Consider the following 27,287-nt stretch of genomic DNA (forward strand, 5'->3'; position numbering starts at 1 on the left):
CATAACCAGGGTACCAGTTTTTCAGGCAGACACCACCTGAGACACTCCAGTGAAGAATAAAAAGCATACTTTCCAAGGTGGAAACACATTCTTTTTAATAAAAATGTATAGGAATTCTATTTTTTACATTGTATTTTTTTAAAGCTGCCAAATAGAAAGCCTCCTAATGCCTGGAATGAACTTCATATAAGATCGACTGATGGAAACTTGAGTCTTCAGTTTTGGTATTAATGTAATAAAATTAAAAGTTTAAAAATTGCAACCTGTAAATACAAGACTAAGGATCATATTCTACTGCTTTGCCTGCAGTAAGAAATCCCTTTTACATGCTCTCCAAAACTGCACAAAATTTTCCAGTTGAGGCCTTCATACCACCTTTATTATAGCCCAGGCAAGATTTCTTCTATGTGCATTATTTGTTTGTGATTTATTATTATGTCCAGAACTCATTTTACTTTGCTTAATCACTCATACTCTAAATCACGCCTACCATTCTCCCCTCAATATATTGCCTACACGGATGCTGTGAGGTGTAGCAGTTTGGCCATTGGAAGTTTTCTTAAGGTGAAAAGAAAGGCTAGCTACATATAACCAACTGTGTATCACAGGAGTAGCAAAAATTATAGCATACAGAGGGCCAAGACTTAACTTCATTGTGTTTCACCAGCAAGTAGTTTGCATGTGGAGAGCAATAGAATTTGCACTGATAGAAGAAATTACATAATCTTATTTTTCTGCTCATATATGTGACACAAAAGCTTAAACAGAAATTTTATCAGTGCTGAAGTGGTCTTTGCAAAATAATGGCTTCATGCCAGGTATCTGGAGTTTTCTGAGCTCTCTTTTCTAAAACCAATTTCTAATACTTTAACATTTTTAAACCGTTTCCCTTAAAAAAACAAACAAACAAACAAAAACCCTTAAACAAATCCCCAAAGCCATAAAATATTTAACTTAGTGCTTGTCATGGTGCTAGAGAGAACTTTAGAAATAACCATTCTGACAGATACAGAACTAATATCTGTACGAGCTTTGCAGGAGTCATTGCAGTATAATTTTTGTTACGCATTTATAGCATCTAAATATTTTAAAGATTATCCATGAAGGTGGTAGAACAGCTTTCCAGACAAAAATGCAAAAACACACTTTTGGAAAAAAATTAAAATAAAATCAGGCTGTAAGATCAACAACAATGCCCTTTTGCCAGGTAGGAGGTTAAAGCCTAAGAGCACACACCACTAAGAAGTGCCTTGGCCCATCCAATGGGGAGGTGTGTTGCCTGCAGTTGTCCAGGAAAGGTCACTAAGTCTCACATTGAGACGAGCCAGCGGTGAGAGGTTGTTAAGGAGCAGTTCCTGCCTAGGAAGCCTGTTAGAAGATGATCAGTGCATGGTAACCCAGATACAACACTCTTCGCTGAGCTGCGAATGGGACTTCTGTGAAATGGCTCTCTTCCAGACAAACTGGGATTTGCTTTAATGAGGTTGTTGGGACATTTGCCTATTACCGCTGTTGCCCAAGACAGGACAAAACTGAGGGGTGAAAGTTAATGTTTTCAAAGCAATAAATGCCAAGAGCCCCACAGCATATGAGGAGAATTTCCTGAATGCGGCCTTGACTCGGGGACAAGCAGCATGGGGAGTGCGGCCAGCAGCCCCACCTGGGGAGCAAGGATGCAGCCCATCCTCATTATTGGGACTGCAATGAGTGCTTTGAAATCAGCTATCATTTGTGGCCTACATAAGCTGACAATGTGTCTTCACAGCTACTTCCTGCCAGAGAGACTCCTTTTTATTATTATTATTACCTGGATTTGTTTTTCTGTTAGCAGTATTTGACCGATTTGGGCACAGTGGGCTTTCTTTGTATCTTCTCCCCTACGGCCACACTCTTTTCTTTGAGAGGTTTGCACTCTATGAGGAGTTCAGAAGCAGGTCACAGACCTGGTTTACAAAGGGAAGGAGAAATAAACAACCAACTAGAAGAATAAAAAGGCTCCACAAAGCTTTCAGTAACCTATGGACAAACTGGAGAGATGTATTTATTGGACTTTCTTTCTTCTTTTCCTTTTCCTGACCCAGCATTCTCACCTCATCTGAGGTCAGGCACTTTTAACATACTTGTAAATTTTCCTTCAGACTTATTGTTAGTAGATGATATTTAGATAGATGATAATGGTGTTAAGAGAGAGGAAAGAAAGAAAAGGAGATAAGAATAGGGCATACTGCAGTTTGAATGAACGTCATTGAGTCTTTGGTCACAGGTATTTGCGTCATTCCCCTCACCAAATATTTTTTTCTGTTGGGAAACTTTTGTCTCACCATTAGATACTATTTGTTTATGAAAGAGACACATGTGCACTGTTTTATTCTCACAGATAACTTCCGTATTCTAAATTATGCATATGCTTTTTAATCATGTCTTTAGTATCTAACAGCATAAAGAAAACTTGCAGGGCTTCCCCCTTTCTGTTAATTTTATGACTGGCCTTGTTTCCTCTCCTGCTTCAGTAATTGATACAGGCTAAAAGTAAATACAATTAGAATTAAAAAGATAGAACACAAGGAACCAGTAAGGAAAGGGAGAAAAAAGGATTCTTGATATTGATATGGCATCTGAGAAAGACAGCAAAAAAAAGCAACTCTACATTAAAGCCAGAATGACCCACCTGGGAAGATGTGGAGTATCTCCTGTTGCACTAGTGGGTAACACACCTTCAATGGTGTACAAGTACCTGGTGATGCCAGGCTCCTATACAAGGTTTATTGTTTCCCCATTGTACCATCACACATGGGTACAACCCTTAGAAATAATAATAAACCTTAAACTAAAAAGGATAACCTTAAAATCTAAAGAGTCAATCTGGAACACTCAATGAAATCAGAATGAAGGCTGGGGTGGAAACGAAACATTGGATCAAAACTGAGCATTCCAAAATCACCTGTCCACTGAAAAACACCTCGTCTGCTGTGCAAAACAGCAAAGCCTGCAAACCAGCTAGACAATATTTCCAAAGGAAGTTTTAACTTGAAGACATTTCAGGGCCTATCTGTTTCAATGTGTAGTAAGGAATAATCAGCACACTCAAGGCAATGCCTCTGTTGAAGAATTTGCCTAATTTGCAAAAACAGGATGAACTTTCTCATTCATTCTTATACAATCTCTACACAATCTAGCCCTTTCCTATCCAGATCCTCAATTCCCCAAATATGGAATCACTCTTAAAAATCTTGTTGTTTTCTACTTTTCCCATTTTCTTTTCATTTTAACCCTCTTTTTTGGATTGACCTGAAATTCAGAGCACCAATTTCTTCCTTTTCTCTACAAACAGCACTAAATAATTGTATAAGGTTAAACAAAAAAGGAAATGCTGAGTGACTTATACATGTGTTTTTATGTATTTACATACATATATACACAAAAATACACACGTGTGTATGTTTATGTACATGTACATGGTGGAAAGAAGAACTTACCTATGTCCCAGGTAAGGGGGTTATTCTGTTCCATCTCCCTTTTCCCTATGACATACCAAATGCAGGCCATCCAGTGAGCAAGCAAGGCAAACATGGACATGAGAAGCGTAAGAACAATTGTACTGTGCTGGGAGTAACGATCCAGCTTCTGAAGGAGACGCAAGAGCCGTAGCAACCGCACTGTCTTTAGAAGGTGGACAAGGGAAACCTAGGAGAACAGGGAGAGAAAACCACCTGTCAGCAATTGACTTCTATCACACAGTTATCTTGTTTCAATGAGAGGAAACTCTCTTCTAAAGCTGTAAGAATTTTTGCCCACTCTTCATTCAGTTACATAGCTGCATATTATGCTTAGATTAAATTTAAGACAGCAGAGAATAGCAAAGAAGATGCTTAAAACTAAAGTGTTTACTTTTGCTGTGTACATACATATTTACTATTTCTGATTTAAACCAAACAAACTTGAAATACTGAGAGATCTTTTGTTTTTTCTTTTTTTCATGCAAAGTCTTCTTCCAGATTTAACTTAAAAATTTGTGTTTGTGCAAAAATGGATCCTTCCCTGTTGCAGAAAGAAACATAATTGTCAAACCGACCAATGTTCATTGGATTCCAATATGAAACAACAAAATAAACATCTTCAAGCACACGATATTTTTCAGTTTCTGCTAACAGCCAAACAGTAGGCCTAACTCAACTATGTATGAGATGAAATCAGCTTAATAATTAAGCCTGGAAGAGGCAATAACATATAGCAGGTATTTGGCAGAGCAAGGAAGCAGAGAAGTGAGCGGAGACTCAGATTTGTTCTTCAGATTTAAACCTGTGTTCAGGGGCCTGGGCACATTTTACTGCTCTGTACTGAGTTGGAGTCCAAAAAACTTGTATTAAAATTTCTAATACTACTTCTTAAATTCCTTGCCTAAAATGTTATTGCCTTTCAAGTGTATGTGGCAAAAGCAGCACCTAATCTGCTCAGCACCCTAAGTGTACATCAGTTTATGAAGTATATGGGCTCTGGCCTCAGAGGACATGCAACAATGCACAAAGTGAGCAGTCTCTGGATGACCCCAGCCCCTCCAGAGCATCCTCCAACCAACATCCACACCAGAGTGTGCACAGCTCCCAGTTTTGCATGGAATATATTTAACTCATGTTTCAGCTGTTGGGTAGAGTTAGCAAGCAATATGCAGATTAGGATCCTAAATATTTTTAATATAATTTTTTGTCGATTAAATAGGCATAATTTTCATTAACGGTAAACTTTTTTTTTCCCCTTTATTAATGAGACATTAGGATTAATGCCTGCTAGGTACCTGGCTGGTACAGGATACATGCATCAGCTAGCAAAATAACACCAAACTTGATATGTCTTCCCAGAGCACAGTAATGAGCTCTCTGAAAAGAAAGTCTAAAAAGCACACCTCGATCAACATCCTTTTGCTTTTACTAATCCAGAATAACCTGAAGTTAAGCCTCTCTGTTTCTGTTACCAAAACTAATAATCTGAAATCTTAATTTTATAGGCGTGCATTCACTAACAGCTAGGTCCAGGTTGACTGATAAATGCTGTAACATGGGGTATTTTAGATTTATTCATGAAGACTTAACAATTCATTGATTTTATTCCAGTCTCAGTAATTGAGTAGGTGAGAAACCTGTAAAAAAGAAAATAAAAACATCTACAAACATTATTTTTTTTTGCTACTACAGTTTTCATAGTGCATAAGTAATTCTCCCATGAGCTTCTTCATGCAATATTTGCTGCCCATTATTTCTTTTTTTTTCCTCGAGAACTTTTACTTTTTTTCTCATGTACATAGCAGGGGAAAAAAGAAAATCAACAAAAACATGACACTTATTTAAAATACTTTGAAGTTCACTGCTGTCAGGAATAAGATTTGACATTAGAGCACACAAACAATTACAAGGTCTTCTCTTGCATTTCTTTTATCCATCTTATGTCACCTACAATAAGTCAGTGAAATTAGTTATGCCTGTGGCCTTAAGCACAAGAATATCTGCAAGTCTGGGGCAGAAGGCTGTAGGAATTATCATGTTTGTTTTAATACAATCATATAACTATTAAAATGTAATTATTCTAATTGAATGCCATGCCACTATACAAACTGCCTCTTTTTCTGTGGTAATTCATTTCCCAAAGTCTCCTTTTCTTCTCTCTCATCAGCTTGTTTGAAGCAAACATGGTTCTATTGCACTCTTAACATAAAGGTGTCCCTATTCATGAATGACTCTTCAAGGTGTAGTAATATATAAATATATATACAATGATTGTATATATGCTATGGCCTTCACATCAGAGCCTTCATCTTAACATGGGTGCCTATGTTCTACCACATCACAAACAAATAATGATAACTTAGGTGATATTATTTTTTATGAGATTCTTACAAATAAGAAATTTCAAAAGGGCAGTTACAGTAATAACTGTGCCTTGCCAGTTATCACTTCTGACTAAATTCTGACCATTTTTATTAAGTTTCAGAACACTGATAGATATAAAAACAGTGAATCAGATATTATAATATTCTTTTTAATGTGGAGACATGTTTCATTTTAAGGCCTAAAGACTTCCTCATTTCAAAATAATTTCTGCATAAATTTGGACACAGATGTAATTAATCATATGTAGTTGCACTGAATTTTCTCATTAGTCATGCCAAACGCTCTTCTTGTATTGTGTCCAGTCTGTCATTGGAAGACCTGAAATGCCATCAGGCAGCTTTCTTTTCTATGTCACAAATTTAGAAAGACAAAATGAGGAGTCAGCACTCATACTTGTGCCTGTGTAGATTTTGCTTTGCCCACAGATATAAAACCATCTAAATTTTCCATTTGGTTAATCATTTTAGACTAGCTGGGTTAACCTTTTTCTGTCAAAATGACAGAGACAGAATTTTACGTAAAACTAACACAAACTCAATCATAGCATAGTGATGAGAAGTACCAAGAAATAAAGTTGCTACAAACTAGTGATGAAATTCTCTGCTTGGAAAAATCATCTCCCATGGCAAAAAGGAATTAATAAGGAAACATGATACATTTTAAGAAATGACTAGTGACAGGGATCTTTAATCCTTTTTGCCTGCTTGGTTAGTTGGTTTTCCTCAAAAAATAATACTCTTGCTGTATAACCACCAATAGTTACTCAGACGAGAAAATTCAATCATTATAACTAGCACTTAATAGCCTGTTTTTTACATTGGCAGCATTTCACACCACATTTCAACAGATTAAGGGATCCTTTATGTTAGACAAATACAAGGTTGGAAGCAGATGGCAGGTTAGGCAGTAACATGCCTGAGGTCTCAGACCTCCAAAGAGTCACCCATTCAGTGGTAGGGCAGAATCCCTGCAAGGTCTAAAGGCAGTAGAGCCAACTCATACAGATTCACTTTTTTTCTTTTGAAATATCTCCAAGGAAGGTGAGAGACTCCACAGCTTTTTCACACACTCTAGCTCCACAAATCTCCAACTGGAGGATGACATTTACGTGCCATACATACATAGGTATGTATGGCACTATACCTATAGCTTGCAGAATTTAGAGCATCCCTAAAGGTTTGGCCTTTGTGCCGGGGCCTGAACAGCAAAGAAGTGAGATGCTCCCTGATGCCCCTTCTCACCGTTCTGTTGAGGCAACATCTGAGAGTCGATGGAGTGAAAATCTGAGAACAGACATGAGGAAATGGCTTATTAAATCATAAAGTCTGAAAACAGTGGAATGTGATTAACACCTCCCCCCACTCTTGAGACAGTTGATAGTCACTGTTAACTTGAGGATTATGTTAACAGTTGCCAAGTCTTGCCACGATAGGAAGTATGATACAGTAAGGCACTGTGTTCCCATCAAGGAATCATACGGAGAATAAAATGACCAACTTTGCTGGGGTGAATGCAGGGTGCAGTCACCCAAATTCTGGATTTGTTCTCAGTTAACCAGAGGGAAGAGAGAGTTGGCCGTTGACTCTCTGCTATGTAGTGATCTTTACCATATAGCAGTTAGTTACCGAAGTTGGGCCAAAGCAAATGAAGGAAGAAGATTGGACATTGCAAAAACTTTTAACAAGTTATTTAACTCTTGGAGCATTCAGGGAGCTATGCCTGTCAGTCAGTGTTAATTTTGAGATCAACATGGCTATATATTGTTTATTACTTGGGGCTTAGTGTTAGAACTTAGTCTATCATTAATTATCTCATTCAGGATCCACTACTAATAGAGGGACATTTCAGTGTCCCTGGATATTCTTAGTCACCATGTCAGTGATGTTATTAAGGAAAAAAGTTCAAAAGTACAACAGATAGGAGATGTGTATTAATCATATTACAGTAGCATTTTTAATATTGTGACATTTTAACCGTAAAAATAATTGTTGTATAAGACTTTCTTTTCCAGAATTCAGTATGGAAAACTTATCAGTCTTCCCAACGAAAAAAAAAAAAAGAAAAAAATATCAACTTTGGTATTTTAATTTTCTCCTTGAAAAAAAAGACCAGACCTGGTTCATTCAATGAAAAATTCTTAATGGAAATTAAACCAACACAGTCATGCTGTCTGTTTGGTTTTAATGTAAGGGATAAACTGAGATAGTAGTGTATTTAAATAGATTACCCACCAGTTACAAAAAAACCCCAGTGATTGAAGAATGTGGAACTATTAACCATCTGGTTTTGAAAGCTACTGCAGTAACATCAGACTGTTGGTTCTTAATGTGACAAATGGAGTGAAAAGAAAGATCATCAAAGGAAATGGAACTAAATTATAAAATCAAACATGATATCTTACATGGAAGGCTTCCTGACTAGTATTTTTCTATGTTTTTTTCCTGATATGTGTCTATCCTATCATCTATGTACTTGTCTGTAACTCACATTTAATGAAAATGAGATTCAATGCATCTGTTTACAAAAGATCAAAATTCTGAGAATTAGAAAGTGGACAGCTTAAAACCCTAAGTCTCTTACGTGAGAATTCCACAAAATTGAGAAACCTCTGCCAACACTTTTTTCCAAAATTAAACTTACTGATTCACAGGGGGAGGGGGTGTTTAGGGTTTGGGAGGTTTGTCTGTTTGCTGTATTTTTGCTTAGTAGATTCTTACTCTATTAAATCTAATAGGGCTATCAGAAGAAAAACCGTTGTCTTGGCATAAGTAAACCAACACAAAGGTAACCCATCACCCATGATTATGACATCACCTGACATTAAACCCACATTTTTCAAAGCAGCTTAAGTATTTTGTCATTATATTTCTAAAAAAGATGAGTTGAAAACAAAGTCAAATTAACGATAATTGCAAGTAATAGATGTTAGAACACACAAAAATACGTGATCATGCTGTAATTTTTGCACTAGAATGCCCAGAGGTAAAGAGAAAGAAGAATCCTGGCTGAGTAAAGAATGCTGACCATACTGACCATAACAATGATTTACTTTACCCCAGCAAAAATTTATGAGTCCTGAAAAATTAAGGATTGAATTTATGCAGCATAAGAGAGCAAAAGCCATAGGGAATTGTATTTGAGTACAGTAAGTATAAATGAAGCTAACATAGACGCAACTGTTTACAAAGGATAATTGAATCAAAAAAAATGGTACATATGTGTCTTTCATGACACTCAATCTTGTAATACTTTTAATCAACATGTACAATTAGATTTTATTCCTTCCTTCAGCATCCAATGTGAAAATACATTACAAAGCTGAAAAAGACACAAGGTATTTTAGTTCATTCAGTTTTAGTCTCCAGATCTGGGAAAAAAACCAAACCAAAACAAAAAACCAACAAACCCCTCTTGAAAAAAGAACAGTTAAAAAAGACAGGTTAGTACTTACCACAGTGACATTGAAAGCATAAAGAAGATCAAAAGGAAGTGCAGCAATTAAATCAATGATAAACCAGGTAGTCACGTAGTGGATGCAAATAGATCTTGCTTCAAATATAACTTGGCCAGACTTGCTGACGTATGTTGTTCGGAAATTTAAAATAATATCTGCTTGACAAAGAATGAACAGAATGAGAGACAGAGATTTCTTGATTCCTGGAGATAACACCAGGAATCCACCATAACACTGATTGTTTTTCTTATGTGTGGCAAAAAAACAGATGAAGAATCTAACAGAGAAACAAATAAAATATATTGGTAAGAGATCCACATACATAGAGTTAAATCAATTGATGCATGTTGTTCTTTGTAAGGAGTAAAAAGAATGTTTAAAACATTTAAAACCCACTGATTTCAAAGGGAGCTCAGATTAAAAAAAACCCTCCCCCCACATTGCTCTTTAAACAGTACCAAATAGTAGCATTTTTCTTAATGAAAAATGAGGGTATGATTGCTGTGCATAAAACTTACTCATATTTCTTTCGAGATAAAAAAAATTATTAATTACTTTATTTAAAAGGTGTAATTGAAACTTTCTTTTAGTGATAACTATCCAGCACAGAGAACAAATGTCATCCTCAAGGATAACCATTTGTTTATCAGCAGAAAAGTGCTGAGCTCACTTGAAAAAAAAGGCTTTTGGGCTATGGTGGAGATCACAAAAGTGATATGAATTGCCTGGTGGCTTGTGCATTTTGTATGTTCCTATCTAACATTCCAGGATGAGTGTCTTTCAATATGAGATATACTTTTGACATGTCTTGCCAAAACACATTAACACTCAAAGAAAAGCTCAGGTCTTGACAACAGAGTCTCGATTATTTTCATGTCCTACAAGACAAAGACTATAATCTGTCCTCGAGCTATGCACCCAGTTTCTAACATTAGTGATAACTACTTGTATAACTTTTACAATGTCAGAAAAGAGTGCAGCCAACCATCAAGGATGGTGTTTTACAGTAAGATAATTAGGCTGCTGCCTTGCAAATTGTAGTGCCTCATGTTGAAGACCATCTCACAGAAGAGAAAGAAGTGATCCCAAGTGTTAGGAAGACATTCAGAGTGTGACTGACTTTTTTCTCATTAAAAAATAACAACTGCAGGGTGATGGTCTTGGCAGTCTGAAAGTCAGCGGACTTTAATATCGAAGTTATGAGAGGCAGCTTTCTAGATACTAGTTCAGTATGTAACAGACTCATCAGCTGTGTTATTTGTAATCTAGGTAGCCTATTATTAAGTGTTACAAGGAGGGAACTGCAATCCCTGTGCCCTCTGCCGTCTATGGCAGCAATGATAGCACTGTTTCCTTTCTGTCTGCTAGGTGATGCACAAGAAGAAACACCTTCAGCTGCCTCTTCTACGCACCCCTTTTGTAGGGAGGTGGCAGCAGCAGCTGCTGGGGGCTGGCTCCGCACCATATACAGCATGGAGCATGCAGATGTTTGGGAAGTGTTTGCTGCCCAAACAGATATTTCTTACAGCCTCTAGGGAAGGGGAGGTAGAAATGCCAAAGGAAAGCAGCTACTAGTGAAATTCAGCCTCTTGCCCACCAGCAGTGTGAAGTTATAAGAAGAGGATGTCTGCCTTGCAAATGGAAGCAAACATAGAATATAAGTATTTCATAGTTTTGGACTGGTAAAGGGATTTATTTTCTCTTTGGATGCAGGTATTTCCTTTTCTCACAGCTAGTTTCTTGTGTGCTATGCAAACCTGCTCCAATTCAGCATGTTCCTAGAAAAAAAAGAAAGCTATGAAGTCCTAAAAATTAAGTGTACCTCAACTTTTGTCCCTTCATAATTAAAACAAAATGAACACTAAAAGTACTAGTACTATAACTTGGTTATAATGCAAATCAAGTTAGAACTAAAAAGAAGGTAGTAGTAGGATTACTAGTGGGAGCAGTAGATTCATCTACTCTTGGTTTTGTAGGTAGTTTCTGGGGCCTGAGAACTTTTCTTCCTGCTATGCACTCATGAGAATGAATGCCTAATTTATGCTATACCTTTTATCCTGCATTTTTCATTCAGTGTATGAGAAATGTCTGCAAAGACCAGTATGAACAGACTCCCCTCAGAAAGTAAAATCCAAAGATAGGTTTTCCAGAATATGACACACAAAACATTGCTACCACTAGAGCAATAAAAAGAGTAGTAGGTGAGCTTTGTCCCATTTGCAAGATTTTGTACAACCTCGACAGCAAAATGCAAAAATGGACATTTAGTATTTTTTCCCCCATGATTTCTTTGAAAATCAAAAATTTGAAAACCAAGCCCTTGTGCTTATATGGAACGTGTACACTGAAAATGGAATAAATAAACATTTATGCAGCTCTCTGTCATTGAGTCAGATTTTATTAGGTTCTAGTTGTTAGGTATTTTTCCCCTTTCCTGAATTTTCCCATTTATCAAGGACATTGTTTTTCACCTTTTCCCATGTTTTATCTTTTTTTTTATTGTAGTGGGTTTTTTTATGTGCTGTTACTTCTGAATTAAGACAGCTTTGGAAATTACAGTTTTCAGCAATGTTGTTAGTATAATAAGGACAGGCAACACATAGACTTACAGTAAAGGAAAGCACTGTAAAGCAGAGCAAGAGAAAAAGTATCTGACTAGGTTCATCTTAACTGAGTAAATCAACTTGATATAAAACAATCTGACATATTATAAAAGCTCAATGAAAGATGCTGCCTCATTGAGAAGGCATGGATTGCCACTAGTCTGTATTAAAAGAATTTTTCATATCCAGATTTTTATTTTAGAATCTTTTGGTACTAAAAGAACATTAAAAATGGAAATTGTTTGACTTTCACTATAGCAGGATAGCATTGGAGAGTGGTACCTACAGGACTCAAATGCTTAGGGCTAACGTCTATGTGTGGACCAGGCAGACCAGTATTTTATAACAACTATTTTTCATGCCTTATGAACATAGGTACTCAAATAGAGCAGCCACACAATGCGTGCAGAAATTACTGTTGAAGTCCTACAACAGAGTTCACAGTATTGTTCTTGCAAAGGAGTTTGAAAATTAAATCCATCCACCTACTAACTTCACCCAGTTGCTTCCACTTCGTTTTAAATAAAATGGAGTAGCTGACACTCAGACAAATTATTGACTTTTATCCAGGTTTCAGCAGGAGGTCTGTTGCAGTCGCTCAGTATCCATGACAGCATTTCCATCTTAAGAACAGCTTTATCAAACTTTCTTTCCTTTAGTGTACTTGTAGAGATGCTTTCTTCCATGTTTGCTGTGATGCGCTGCTTACACATTGTGATGATGGAAGCTATGAAGAATTGGAGCTAAAGATCTCTACATTTCTAGGGCACAAGGTGTAAAAATGTTTGCCTAAAGCACTGCCAAAGATTGGTATAATACACTTACAAAAGTGTCAATTTTACCATCTTGTTTGATTCTACTCAGATTTGCATTGAGATACCCATTTTGTAGATTATGTTAGATGATGGTCTGAACCACAAAAGGATCTGAGGAAATTAATAGCTGCTATAAATCAGTCATGTTTCATTATATACACCTATATTTTTTTCCTCTTAACTGAAAAAAAACCAACCAGGTTTCAAAGTTTCACCTCCCTAGAGTTTCTTTTAAAGTTTTTGTAACATAATCAGAGAAGCACTTCCATGATAGATCAGCTTCTATAAAATATTAATTAGACATTCATTCAAGACAAATGTACATTTAATCATTTTCATTGCCATATGCATATTTTTCATATACATATTCCTCACCCTTAAATAAAGGATAATTCTGTTGCATATTTTTACAATTTTATAACAAATAAATATTAATAGCTCCAGTGCTAAAACATTTTGGTATTTCATGTACTATTTTCAGGTTCTTCAATGTGGATAGAAGAAATGATTTTTTGGCTATATTTCATCCTGTCTTTCACTTTTATGGCTGTTCTACTTTGGCAGAGAAACAGGAACAAATGATAAATGTATGCTTTTTTGCAAGGACAACTCATGCCCACAAAAAGAGAGGCAGTTACTGAAAAATATCATCTATTCATATTATGTAGGATGATAAACACAGCATCATAGGTGCCTTTGGTTTCAGACATATACTGGTTGTTCTTATAAGCTCAGCAATAAAAATTCCTAACAGTTTCTAAAAATAATAATTACCTAACATGGGATTAGATGTTCTGTGGCAATTTGGAGTAAATTAGTGTTGCAGTCTATTTTAATGAGGAGAGAAAAGTTATCTTTGAACTAAAAATCACTTACAGTTTGGATCTGGAAAACATGACCTTATCATACATTGACACTGTGAAAATATGACATCATCTAAGATATGCACTTGGAAGTGTAAAAAAAACTTTTTTGAAGACCCCAAGTGCTTTATCAACATATATTAATTTTAAGCATGAATTAACATTCAGGACGTTAAGGAAAAACAATAAGCCTTCCTAGTTAAAAAAAATCCAAAACAAATAAACAAAAAACCTCACAAAATTGTAAGATGCAAAATAACCCAGAAAATGTAACTGAAATGCAGAAAAGATCAGTAACTATCAAAATTACAAGTTTGAAACTGAGAACAAAAGATAATTAAGTTTAAATGACTAACAAGACTGAAGAAGTGTATAGAATATTCTAGTCCACTTGCCTCTTATCTCCTCAAAAGAAGAACACTAAAACTCTGGTTTTGGAATGAAGTAGGAAGATTTATCATTCTAAATGATACTGCAGATGGTACAGAAGCTTATCATATAACAAAGGAGGCATTAGACATTTCAAGGAGATTTTTGAAGACAAAGTTCCACCTAATATTCTAAGTGGAACTTGCTGAGAGCCACTTTCTGAATTACCAGTATTAACTTTTAATAAGATCTAGGAAAATTGGAGAAATACCAAGGAAATGGAACTTGCCACAACAATTTTAATAATTTGGGGAGTGGGGAACCACTAAAAGTGGTGCTCCAGAAAACAATAGATTTGCTAATCACAAGAAAAGCAGATCATTCTGGCATGTATGTTAAACATGTAGTAATAGCAATAAATGTTAAAGTATAACTAATACCATAAGTTCCTGGACAGTGCGAAAGCAACACACACTCTTTTGCTGACAAAATTATGTCTTTTTGATATAGCTATCAAACTAGTTGATTGCTGCAGAATACTTAGATATGCTCAAGTTATTTCATCCTGTATCTTTTTAATTTGAAGGTTTGCATTAACCAGAATATGAGACACATAAAACAAAAGCCAAACCTGTCTTTCTGCTCAGTTTCAAAATGTTGTTACTATGGGTTTGTTTATAAACAAAATTGTTTCTAGAGGATTCATCTTGGCTGATTAGTTCACAGTGATATGGTAGTTTTTGACAAAGACGACTGATGACTGTGGCCAATCTAAATCCAAACATAAAATGGGTCAAATATCTCCATATGACACACAAAACACATCTAAGACCCAAGAAGGAAAAAGATATCTGTAGAAGGGGACATTCTGGCTTGGAAAACAATGACACTAAAAGAGATTTCTAATAGCTAAAAGTGTCAGTATGGGCTTAGTACAAAGCTGTGGCAACACCAAGAATATCACCTGTGAATAGAAAACAGTTTGTGCCTTTCGTGAAAAAAACTACAGCCATACAACTCTAGCACCTACACCTCATGACAAATGAAAAGACTAAGAGCAGAATTACAAAAAACTACCTGGACTGCACTTCACTTGATGTTGTAAATTCAGCTTTCTTGGTTTACTCAGCTCCAGAATACTATCAGGAGAACTGACTTTGACTTGTTTTCATCCACTGATAGGCTACTTAGGCAAAATAGGCTACACTGGGCAGACATTGACTTTAGGTAAATTCATTTTGGAAATCAAATGTGGCTTAGCAAATGATGTGATGAACTCCCATCATTTGGATTCACATTAAACAGTCTTATACTGTATAACACAATGTCATATTAAAGATATCTAAGTTATGTTCGAGCACAAAACACATATGTGGACTCAGTTAACTTATGTACACGAGGTGAATATATATATATGTAGATGTGCTAGGGAAAAGAAAGGTAGGTTTGCCTGTCATGATCATGCTTTGCAGCATTAAGTTACTCTGGTTTTCCCTTCATTTCATAGCTTTAGGGGGAAAAAAGATTGATCTGCATTTCTCCCTAAATGTTCTTTAGGTAGGCTACACTAAGACTGGGCAAAGTAAGATCTTGTCTTCAAGCCTGTTAGCCATTATATGCAAGAAGCCGGGAAGCAATTTTTTTCCCCCACTGATACACTACTGAGGGCAAAGAGAAGAGGCAGAGAGAGACTCAGCACAGAGAGAGGATCATGTTGGACCATTCCTTTCAGGTATCAGAAAGGATTTCTTTAGGATGTGTTTAGATCAAATGCTCAGTTCTAATGCCAGATCTGGGTCTGGGGAAGAATTACTTCCCGGGTTTCACTGGCAGAAATGTTTTATGCTGTCTTCTGCAGTTCAAAGCTAGACAGTCTGCAATGGTCATCTGACATTTACTAGTTAACCTATCCACTGCTAGTAGTGGATCTGTGGTGTTTCTGACAGTTTGATCTCTGCTATTCCTTCCCTTTTACTCATTAGAGTCAACCCATAGAGTCCCCTAAATTAATGAAATCTTTGAGGGAGTTCTCGTTGTTTTGGCACAGTGTTGTTCCTTCAAAATTTTCAAGATTTAGTGCAAAGCCTTAACACAAAGTGGTCTAGACACATATCCCAGGCTATCTGGTTCCATGGACTGAGGTCTTGCAAAGTTTATAATTGGTTCATGCTTTAAGAACTACTGTTTTCATTCAACAACATCCTCAGGCTGAACAGAACATATAAGTAGAATCAGAGATATAAAAATTTTAGATCAGATCACCAAATAGTCTCAGCTGGCCCTGCATTATTAAAGCTACAAAAATGTTCTGAAATTTTCAGTAATACAATTAAGATGTGAAATTAGCATGATTTCATATGCTTCATAATGAGCAAGGGGGTCAGTTCAGCTCCACAGGTGCTTAGTAGAGTTCGTTGGTTACTATTCACGTTTAGAGATCAGTATGGCAGCACCAGCCACACACATAAGTACTTCATGCGGATTTGCTTGATATAGGTAAGAAAGAAAGATAAGGATATTTACATCACTAGTATTTTGAAACTTCTCATTCTCATTTTTCTCAGAAACCTCCAGTGTGTAGTTATCAAAGTTAGAAAAAGGATTTTGTTACTTATTGCACATTAGCATTTGTGAAACAACTAAAACTTTAACAGAAAAGGAGATAAATGCTTGCTTTAAATTCCCCTAAGCCATCCAGCACACCAAAGGCTTATCAATGTGCGTATGGAATTTACTGTTCAAGATTGAAGAGATTAGAGGTTTTTCTGCACAGCACCCCTTTGTGCCTTCTTATCAAAGCAATTTAGGACAACAGCCCCAGATAACATTTATATATATAAAATTGAATAGGAAATGGTAAGTGCTTCTTTCTGCATCCAACTCATTAGATAAAAATCCAGAGGGAGGTAGGTGAGTGTGATCCATATTTTATTTCTTGACAGCTTTCTGAGCTATACTTGTGTGTAAACAGTTTCTTCATCTGGGCAACCTTATTTACAGCTTAACTGCTGTGTTAAAGTACTTACTGAGAAAGCTGTAAAGGAAACAAAAAAAAAAACCCCAAACCAAACAGAACTCCTGAGGCAAGAAACTTCTAAAAGCACAACAAAATCTTTAACACAAATTTAGAAATGACCATTTCTCCTGAGAAATTTTATTATTTTTAGGAATTACATGTTCCACCGTCTTTTGGGGACTGCTGTTTAAAAAGTAGAAGATTAATTTTTTTTTTAAATAAATGTTTTCTTATTAAGACTTCAGTCAACTAGAAGGGTAATCAAATTGATGCAACAAAGAGTAGTTAAACATCAAAAAACTACAATAATCTGTGTACTAGCTTCTACCTACTGATGACACGAATTTATCAAAGAACAATTTGAAATTCAACACAAGCATCAATACTGTAAAGCTTTGGAGAGTCCAGAGAACTCCACAGCATCAAAACTAATGGTTTTCTTTAGTGCTGAATTTGTTTTCCAAATGCCCTGAGACGAGGTGAGTTTTAACCATTTCCTACAGCATGAAGGGGAACATTTTTACAGATTACGGCTGTAAACCAGGCAAGAGGGACATTTAATCTCTGAGTTGATTGCTAAAGCTTACATGGAGTGACTTCAATATCTTTGGACAATTAGTGGATCCAAAGTTTTCTACAAGAGATATGTTTGAATATATTACCTTTAAGTATGCTCTATCAAGAAAATTCAGCCTGTGCAAGCTTCTACTTAAAGCTGTGTTTGATATGTTTGTCTCGGATTGGGACAAGAACTACAATCTCTTTTCTGTTTCAGCAGCTCTCATAACACAAACAATGAACAAATCATTAATAATAAGCATTATTACTAGAGAAGAAAAAATTCTGAAGTTACCTCACTGCAGTTTTTTTCCATGTAATCTGGAAAAACATAATTTTAAATGATCTTGCAAGCTGCATATATCATGCCACATGCTCAGGAAGGCAGAATAGGGGATGTAAATAATGTCTCTGACATGAGCAATGTCATGAAATACTTACCTAAAACTAAAGCAGGACTAACAGCAGAAATTATCAAACTTGTTGACTCACTACATTCTGTGCTGAAACACAGCACGTGCATATCTAAAATATCATCTTTATGCTTGATGTAGAGAGGAAGGAAAGGGTGAAGCCTTTCTATTCTTGTCTTCTTTAGGAAAAAGCTGGGTTCTAATTTCAAGTCAGATAATTAAATTTCAGTTAAAATAAGACAGCAAAAATCAGACTTCAAGCAAATTAAAACTCAGGATAAAGTCTAAACTATACTATTGACTTTAAGAAAGGCTCTTAAGTCATGTAGAAGCTACAAGGTGCCTTTTTTCCATAGATTTTTATTGTGTTTTAGCATAGATACACCTGTTCTGTTAACAAACACCTATGCATTTTAAGCTACCTCTGACCTGTGTTGCAGACTTTCACTGCTTCCCCACTTACTGCTGTGCAGATGAGCTTGTGAGCTTAACAGAAGCAAAGTGTGTCAGTCCGCAAAGCAGCAAGTAGTTTTGCTGCTTCCAAATGCAAAGGTGAACTTCACCTGGCAGCTCTCAGTAGGGAGTACCCAAGACCTCCAATTTCAACAGGCTTGGAACAAGCAATCATATCACCCATGCATCCCCCACCTCACCTCCAAAGATTTAAATAGAGCTTTTTTTCCCAGTTATTTCAGCTCTAATTTCCACACCCAGGTCAGGCAGAATCACTTCATATTAGGAAAAATTCAACAGCAAGTCAGTGGCCAGTCACCCTCGGAAAGACTGCTCTGCTTAGTCTCCCTAGGCTAATCTCTTACCTCCTTATCCCTTCACCTTCTCTTTTACATGCCAGCAGCTTTCACCCTACATCCTCCAGCCCCGCTCTGCTGCTACGTCTGAACATGGGCTGTAGGATGCCATTCCTTTCTGCTTTTCCAGTCCTGCTCCTCCTCTCTAGCCTGTGGACTGATCACCTTCCCCTAACAACCCCACACAAGGCAAACCAGAAGCCCTGTTAGGCACTAAGTCCCTCAGATGCATGCAGAGAAAATAAACAGTGATCAACAAATCTCATAAAACCATTTGGTACAATCAACCTCAAACTTAACCTTGATTTAGCTGATCCCATGGCTAACTAGTTCAAGCTGCATGGATTCTCTCAGCCTATTATTGCCACTACTGATAAGATATGTGCACACATCCCTTCCAAAAAAAAAAGAATTCTTGTAAGAAATGTGATATCTCTAAAACTCATACAAAGTTACACTGAAAGAAAATGGATTTGTATAAAAACAAACCCAAGTTTTTTCAGCCATGAAAGCATCTGCATTAAGAAAATGTTGTCTATATGCAGTTGCAGTTCCTAATATATTTATATATTTTGCTCCAATTAAGCTTCTACACAGTATCCACAGCAGTAAACATCAGAAGTCTGGGACCAACATTACCCTAATGTCTTCCAAGTTTGCAATTACCATGGCTACATGCTTTTGTGATATTTTCATTCTAAATTTCTGAAGCCAATACCATGATCTAACTGAAAAGTGCTAACTTATTCCTTTCCATATTTGAGTGTTCTAATGTCTTTTACTCAGCTATTTGTGACCATTTTCTTTTTCACAAGCTTCCAGTGTGAAAATCCATGCCCTAGCAATGCTCCGTTCCTATGAAAAGACAACTCATTTCATAGTTGGGCATAAATGAGCTGGGAGCTCTGAGCAAGTCCGTAGGGTTTTGGAACTGTTTGGTGACCTGTCTTGAATTAAAGCTCTGTAGGACATATCACATCCTTTACCAAGCCATCCCTTTCTAGATTTCGGTCATGCTCACATTCACACACAGACACATCCACTGAGTGAATGGTATGAATACACCAATTTAAACTGTGCTGAACAAAGGGAAAAAAAGATGACATTAAAAAAATGGAGGTTCTGCTTAGTGCATAATGCAGGTTGCAATCCTAAATGATATAAAAAGATTGACAACCATAAAGAGAAATTCACCAAGTTATCCTATTTATCCTTAAGATGTTTTCCAGAATAATACCCCTCTTCCAATTTCAAAAGCACAATACGTGTTTTGTATAATCTCAATTTGTAATCCCTGTTAAAAAAAAGAAAAAAAGAGATAATTCAGAGGTACAAATTTATCTCGTGGCCAGCTGAACCTCTTTACCCATAAACAGTATTATTTTACCTGAAACAGTTGATTTCCAACATCTTTTCCCTTCAGGCTTGATTTTTTTAAAATAAATCCTGCTGAGATTAGACATGTGATCAACATACAGCATCATAACAATTTAGGATTAGTCAGATGATTCAATAACTGCCCATGGCACACTTCTAGTTTGCAGAAAATGCTAGGTAATGTAACTCAGTTTACCTCTCTTTTACTGTGAACTAAATAAAGTTGAAAAATCCTGCACCTTTAGGGCAAACAGTATATATATAAGCAGTAACCAGGGGATTAGGTGATGCATGATTTTTTATTAGACTACAGTAATTCAGTCCTGTGCTTGAGACCTAGATGATTTAGACATATTAACCCCATTGATTTTCAGAGCAGACAGTTTCCTACACCACCTCCCTCTCCTAGATCGTATGACCAGCTCTTCTCTTATTTTATTTTTTTTCCATTTTCCTTTATGTGATTTTACATTAATTGTCATTAACTAGCAATACTTTCCCCAAAGTCCAAGCTCTTTGATCTATCTGATTATTTGAGGCAATGTTATTTAATTATATATAGATAATGGTATTAGAATCTGGCCAGAGAGCTTTTAGGAAAGATTCCAGGAAAAATTAGTGTTATATTGCTTGAAGAACAATTTATCTGTCCCTATATAAACTCTCATTTTTTCTATTCTACTGCTGCTATAAACCTTGATGTTCCTAGCAAATGTCCTAGAAACAATTAATTCAAATGGAAGCATGATTTTTCAGCTCAGCATATCCCCTCAAAATGTCTGTTACCAGAATTAGCTTGATGATTTTTTTTCAGATGCTGACACGATAAGGTGAGGGAGATGATATTGATTTTATATAGGAAAAGAAAGTAATGCTTATTTTACACCTGTTGCTTAGGAATCTAGGTTATTATGAAGTCAAATAAAGTTTATAAGAAAAAAAAACCAACAGAGATTAAGTAATAAAACCCCTAAAAGTAAGGGGTTTATATAATAAATACTTAATATATAATAAAATATATACTATATAAATAATAATATATATAATAAAATAATAAGTCTTTATAACAGCCTGTCACTGCTGCTGAAGGGAAAACATTTTTGTTCTTTTTAAGAAAGATATAACAAATGGTGAACAGATACTGAGTAACAATCAATATAAACTACAGAAAATTTGACATGAAAATCTAGACCTGTCTGGGAAAGAGAAAGAAATCACTGGTAGCCAAGGTGAAGGAAAATTACAATTTTAGATGCATTAGGAAAGAAATGCTAATCTGCAACTTTAGTTCCTTTGGACAAGTGGCACCCCATTATAAGAGAAGCTATTAGTAATCTTGTAGAAAACCCAGATGTATTAAATAAATACTTATCTAATTTTGGAATGGAGCAGCAAAGGATGGTTGTAACGTATCAGATGCTAAATTACAATCCAGTGTATCCTAACTAAGAATCATCATGTAGTAACGTTTTAAACCAGTAGTAATAAACATTTAACAAGACGCCACTTCTGTAGGTTGATGAAAAAATAGGAAAAAGAAATATGTCATTTACAAGCCATAGATGAGTAGAGTTGTGGATTCTCCTTTCTCTGAAGAAGAGCTGATGTCCTTCAGGAAAACATGTTTTAGCCAAACACAGTTTATTGGAATTAAAATTAATATTTGGATTAAATATAATATCTTACATTTAAGGTTGAACTGGATGGTCAAAATTTTTCTTTTTTATCAGAATCTTTATGAACTGAAAGTTCATATGAAACTACATATAACTGAAATCTCAGATGTATTGTGTTGACATAGGTAACAGTGAGAAGAAACCAGACCAAATTTTATACTGCTAGAAAGTAAAGAAATTAAGTATCCCAAGATACGAAGTGTAGGTCCCAATGGACTTGCAATCTAAAAAGGAATATCAAAAGCCACTATCAGCAGGATGGAGTTTTGTTAAGTAGAAAAATTTGTTCAGTTCCACAGCTTAAACAGAAAAAGAACTCTTATTGAGGAGCATGATCATTAAAGAAAATTATGTAAAAGGATTAGAATTAGTCCTTAAGCAACAGTACTTTTAAAATAGTAAAAACATTTCCCAGTAATGTTTTCTCCTGGCCATTAGCACTTCAGAATATTGTGGAAACAACCCCGTTTCGTTTGTGTGGGCAGTCACAGAGGTTGGGAACCTCATTTCAGAGACACTTTACTCCTCCATTCAAAGAAGCTCTTTTTTAGAGGTCTTGTGGCATTAGCTGGATGACTAGCATTCAGATGAACAATAGAAACGTAATTTAAAGCAGCAAATTCTTAAACTCCTCAATGCAAGGATATCACATTCATGTAATATGATGGACCTCTGAAAAAGAGCTTCTGCTAATGTGGAACGAATATAATTCATAGGCTTTGTTCTGTTAAAGTCACCACTGAATACACTAAGCTGTTTTACCAGTCAAATTTCTCCAGTGAAAAGAGTTTATTTACGATTAAACACCAAGATGCTTGTCACTGTACAGCACACGAGGAGTGGCATGGTCCCTGTTCTAAGGCAAAGCTATGACGTATGTTCTCAGCCTCGCTCCATCACAGTTTGACATATTGACAATGTTTTTAGTGATTTTAATGGAGCAAGATCTATTCTCAAGTGTGACGGATTGTAACAGAACTGATTCCCAAAATCCATCTGTAAATGACAGACTGATTTGCTCTTCCTTACTGTTTGTTCTTACAGTGTAAGGTAATGGGATACTGAAGTCATACCCAAGTGGAAATACTGTTTTATTTGGGTAAGTTATCCATTAATACAAAAACTGAAATCTGAAGGCATTAGTGGCTTGAATGGTTACTGTGGTAACAAAAGTCACTCCCTTCAGGAGTGTATAGTGTAGTATAGTACAGTACAGTACAGTACAGTATAGTCTGGTCAGTGTTAATGCAGTAGCATGGCATGCTCTACCAAATACCATACTTAGGCTGCTGTACCCGTTACTGTGGGCATGCTGGGACACATGGAATGACCAGCACACTAACGTTCAACCAGAGGTTTTAATCTCAACTCTTTAGTATGCTGAGAGCCCATGAATTCAAATTCCAATATCATGAAACTGAACACAAGATCACAAACTTAAAACATAATAAGTCACATTCTTTTATCTTCTTCCTTGATTTTCAGCCTTTTGGGTTCACTTCTTCAAGTTCCTCTCCTTAACTACGAGGGTACTAAACAGGGAAGAGCTAATCTTAGTTCTACAATAGCTGATACACCCGAAAAGCATTACATATCGTGACCTTTACAATAACATACTAAGCACTGGAGATTTTCTTTTTTATAAACTATGCTCTAACTTTTAAAAACAGGCTCAATCCATTAACATACTGAGTAACTAAAATATATTATATTGACTTTCCTACAAAGGAAGATACAGACTTTGGAGTCCTGAAATAAAAGCAAAGAACTAAAAATATTACATGGGTAATTTTCTTAATAGAAGCTGCAGAAATATGGCAGAAAGAAGCAATTCCAAAGACTGAAGAAACATCAATCATATAACTTATCTTTTCATTAAATTCAATGTGTGTGAAGCAGATGTCATTGTTAGGTATTCCAAGAACACAGTTCACTTTATACAAATGCTGGAGACAGCAATGAAATGGTCAAACAAGTAAAACATTCAGTGGGCAATGGGGCAACTGCTTCATGCATTTAAAATTCTTTGACCAATTCCAAGGGGGAAACCTGAAATATTTTTCTCAGAAATTACCTCATGCAGCTTGACAACAATTCACATAGGGCATTATCCACAAATCATAAAAAATATGAAAAAGACCACATGCAAGCTCACAAAAAATATGGTAAACTATCAAGCATCTAAGCATTTTCTTGGAAATTACCTAGATGGTTAATTAAAAGACTTAAATCTTATTGAAAAATATAGAGTTGTTTTACCATCATGTTATAGGATAGTAAATCTAAATACAAACTTTGTCTGATTGTAGCTATAATGCAAGTCAGTCACACTCTGTATAACAGGGTAGTTTTAACTTTCTATATCTTTTGAATGGAAACATAACACGGTGAAAATTACATACAAAATTATTACTACAGAATTTCCCAATGTGTGGATTGACTATAGGTTAAACAACTGATTTGTCACACTGCTTTTTTTTTTACAATGGCACCACATCTTAGACAAAAAGATGAAGAGTCAGTTCTTAAGTGCTCTTAGCACTCTTAAGTGCTCAGAAGCCTGTCACTCCAGTGTTACAAGTCTCATTGTGAAATAGGAAGTAGGAAAGAAAAATAATCTGTCTGAAGAGATCCATTTATGACAACTGAGAAGTGGAACAGTGACTATATTTACCAGAAGCATGGATGCAGAATACCTTGACCCAGCTATACGCTCTCCCCAGAATAGTAAGGAATTACATATGGTAAATAGTGCGTATTTCAGCTTATACTCATGAGGTTTCTATCATCTTACATGTGCTTTTAAAAAGGCCTTTATCCTGCATAATCCACTTACTTTGTTTTAGGTATTCCTTCACAAAATCTGATTTCAGAATGGAGCCTGTTCAGTAGTTCTTTAAGTACTTGTTTCTTCGATTTTACCTTTAACTTTGATGGTACCTGGCACAATACATAAGGATCCCTTCTTGTAACCAGTTCACCAGTAGTTAATGTTGTTCATTCTGGCCTCAGGAAAAGCAAGAATGCTCAGATGAGCAGGTTTTTTAACTGTAAGGTATCTCCCAACTTCAGGTGTAGTAAGCAACATTTTGGGGCAGTGATTTCTTAAAACTTTGGTTAGATCTACAAGCATACATTTTTTCATTCTATGAGAAGCTGGCTAACAATGTGTAACAACGACATCACACCTTTGCAAATGAAGAGGAGGAGTTAGCAAAGCCAATACAAGTCAAATTTTCAGGGTGCCTCCATTATCATAACATTTATCTGCATCTACCTGAAGATACAGATATGTTTCCATGCAAATGATCACTTCTGAATTACTGTGGCTTCTGCTTGTCTCCTCTATGTCCTGCTGGATGTTTCTGTGCTTGGAAACAGCATCTTGTGTACAGATGAGCACCTGTTCTCCTTACAAGGGTGTGTAAGGATAGTATTTGAAAAATTTCTAATAATAAGGTGGTCTTGCCAACTTCAGTTTGATGCTTTGAGTGAGAATCTTTAGGAAATTTATTACCACTTTTCAACATAAACATTTTGTACTGTTTTTTCACATTACTAGGTAATCCATAGTCCATGAACAATTTATTATGACCTTCCCTCCCTAATATTAGGTGTGTCAACAATGTCATGCTATCCAGTTTCATGTTTTGTTCAGAAGTATCCACAGATACTTCCATTTGATGCTCAGAGGTAAATTCCCAGAGATAAATTTCAACCACTCTTTTGGTGTCTACTTGAATTTTAGCATATTAGGGTCTGAAAGCACACTTTCTAAAATATGGTTCAAAACACTGCCATTTCCTTTCAAAATGCAAAGTCCTCTTAGATGTGAGGTCCCCTACACACAGATATTGTTTTACGTGACCATCTGTGCACTTGCAAAGATATGAAATGATGATCATTTTAATAATGAAAAAGAACATGAGATAAAAAACAATTCTTCTAATTTAAAGCAATCTAATAAAATCTATAGCATTTAATACTATCTCATCTGATTCCAACAAATTTTGTTTAACATATGTTATTTTCAATATGAAGTGCACACTTGAATGACTGTGTAAGTCATGAATGATGATATGAATTTCTACTGAGTTAGCACCATATTTTTAAACTTCTACATATTAAACATCTGAGACTCAAGGGCTTCATATGATTTAAGACTGTTTTGGAAAGATTTTGAGTCATTTACATTTGTGATAGACACTAATGGGCCAACAAGTCTCTCTAACCTACAGTATCATGCAACACAAATCACAGCTTTAGGACTTCTAAACATGGGGCTTTTAAAAACTGAAATTGCTGATAAAACGCTTTGTTAAATAATATTTAACAAGAGAGAGAGATACATATACAAAGAGAAGCAATCTTAGTAACCATGATTAATTTTCTCTCTTGAAAGTGTAAGCCATAGATAAAGTCTTCAGACAAGTGTGGGTGTGGGGAGAGTGGGGGAAGGGATGGGTATGGGATTTTTTTCCACAGGTAGGCAAAGGAGGACATTGCAGAAAAATCACTTAAAATTACAGTTGCCAGTATGTTTATAAACATACTGTACAACTTTTACAAGTTTATAGCTATAATTAGTACAATTTTAGAACTATAATTAGTATCCAGGGTTCTCCATCTCCGTCTTCCACTAGAAACTGGATGATCCACAAATAGAAAACTAAAATTAAAAGCTAAAGGTCACTTATTTTTACAGCTCTACTCTCTATAGTTGTTTCTGGCCACCTTAGGAGACAAAATACTCTGACACCTTTGATCTTATCCAGCAAATAATGTATTACAATTACCCTGAAAGCCTATACATATTTTCTCTGAACCATCGCATTGACCTCAACTCCTGTTGAAGACATCCTGTCCAAATAGTCCTGTGAGTGAGTCTGAGCATTTAGCAATAAAGTATTGATCATTTTTGCGGTGTTACTTTCTTCAATTAAGGTATTCAATAATGTTTTTAAAATGAAAGGGAAAAAAAAAAAAAGACAGACAATATTTGAAAACTAGAATGAAACAGTTCCAGAAAGAAAAGCACTACACTGGATAGTTATGGAAAAGTAAAAGTTATGCAATAAAGAGGTTACTACTAATAAAGTGGAATGAACTTGGAGAGAGATTCTCTCAGCTTTTCTCTCCAAAAGAGAGAAAACTTTACAAATGTTATTGAAAAATAACCAAGATCCATTATGCTTCTTAGAAATATTGAAAATTTAGCCTCCCAGACACACCTGTCTACAAATGAAGGACCCAGCTACTGCCTATGCACATCAAGGGGCATAAACTTTGAAGTAAATAGTGCAATAAAGCAGGTAATATCACTCCCCAGATGAAACACTTTCTAAGATAATTTTTTACGTGTTTAAATACACTTACGTTAAAAAGTTTTTCTCTCCACATCCTAATGTTTTTAGAATACATAAAACAGTCAAAAAATTCTAAAACTAAGCTA

General features: G+C 35.8%; 1 protein-coding gene across 7 annotated transcripts in view; it reads right to left on the reverse strand.

Moving 5' to 3' along the window:
* Positions 1–27,287, reverse strand: part of KCNH8 (potassium voltage-gated channel subfamily H member 8) — a 207,173-nt gene that overhangs the window by 73,643 nt on the left and 106,243 nt on the right. For 4 of the 7 annotated variants that reach the window (XM_069772019.1, XM_069771982.1, XM_069772025.1 and 1 more), the window contains 3 exons: positions 9,334–9,494; positions 7,124–7,165; positions 3,477–3,684 (listed from right to left, as the gene is read on the reverse strand). In XM_069772019.1, the coding sequence (XP_069628120.1) occupies positions 3,477–3,684; positions 7,124–7,165; positions 9,334–9,494 (411 nt within the window). The remainder of the gene's footprint in view (positions 1–3,476; positions 3,685–7,123; positions 7,166–9,333; positions 9,495–27,287) is intronic. The other 3 variants (XM_069771991.1, XM_069772010.1, XM_069771999.1) reach the window with 3 other exon arrangements.

This window comes from Haliaeetus albicilla, chromosome 2, assembly GCF_947461875.1.
Source record: "Haliaeetus albicilla chromosome 2, bHalAlb1.1, whole genome shotgun sequence".
Taxonomy (NCBI): domain Eukaryota; kingdom Metazoa; phylum Chordata; class Aves; order Accipitriformes; family Accipitridae; genus Haliaeetus; species Haliaeetus albicilla.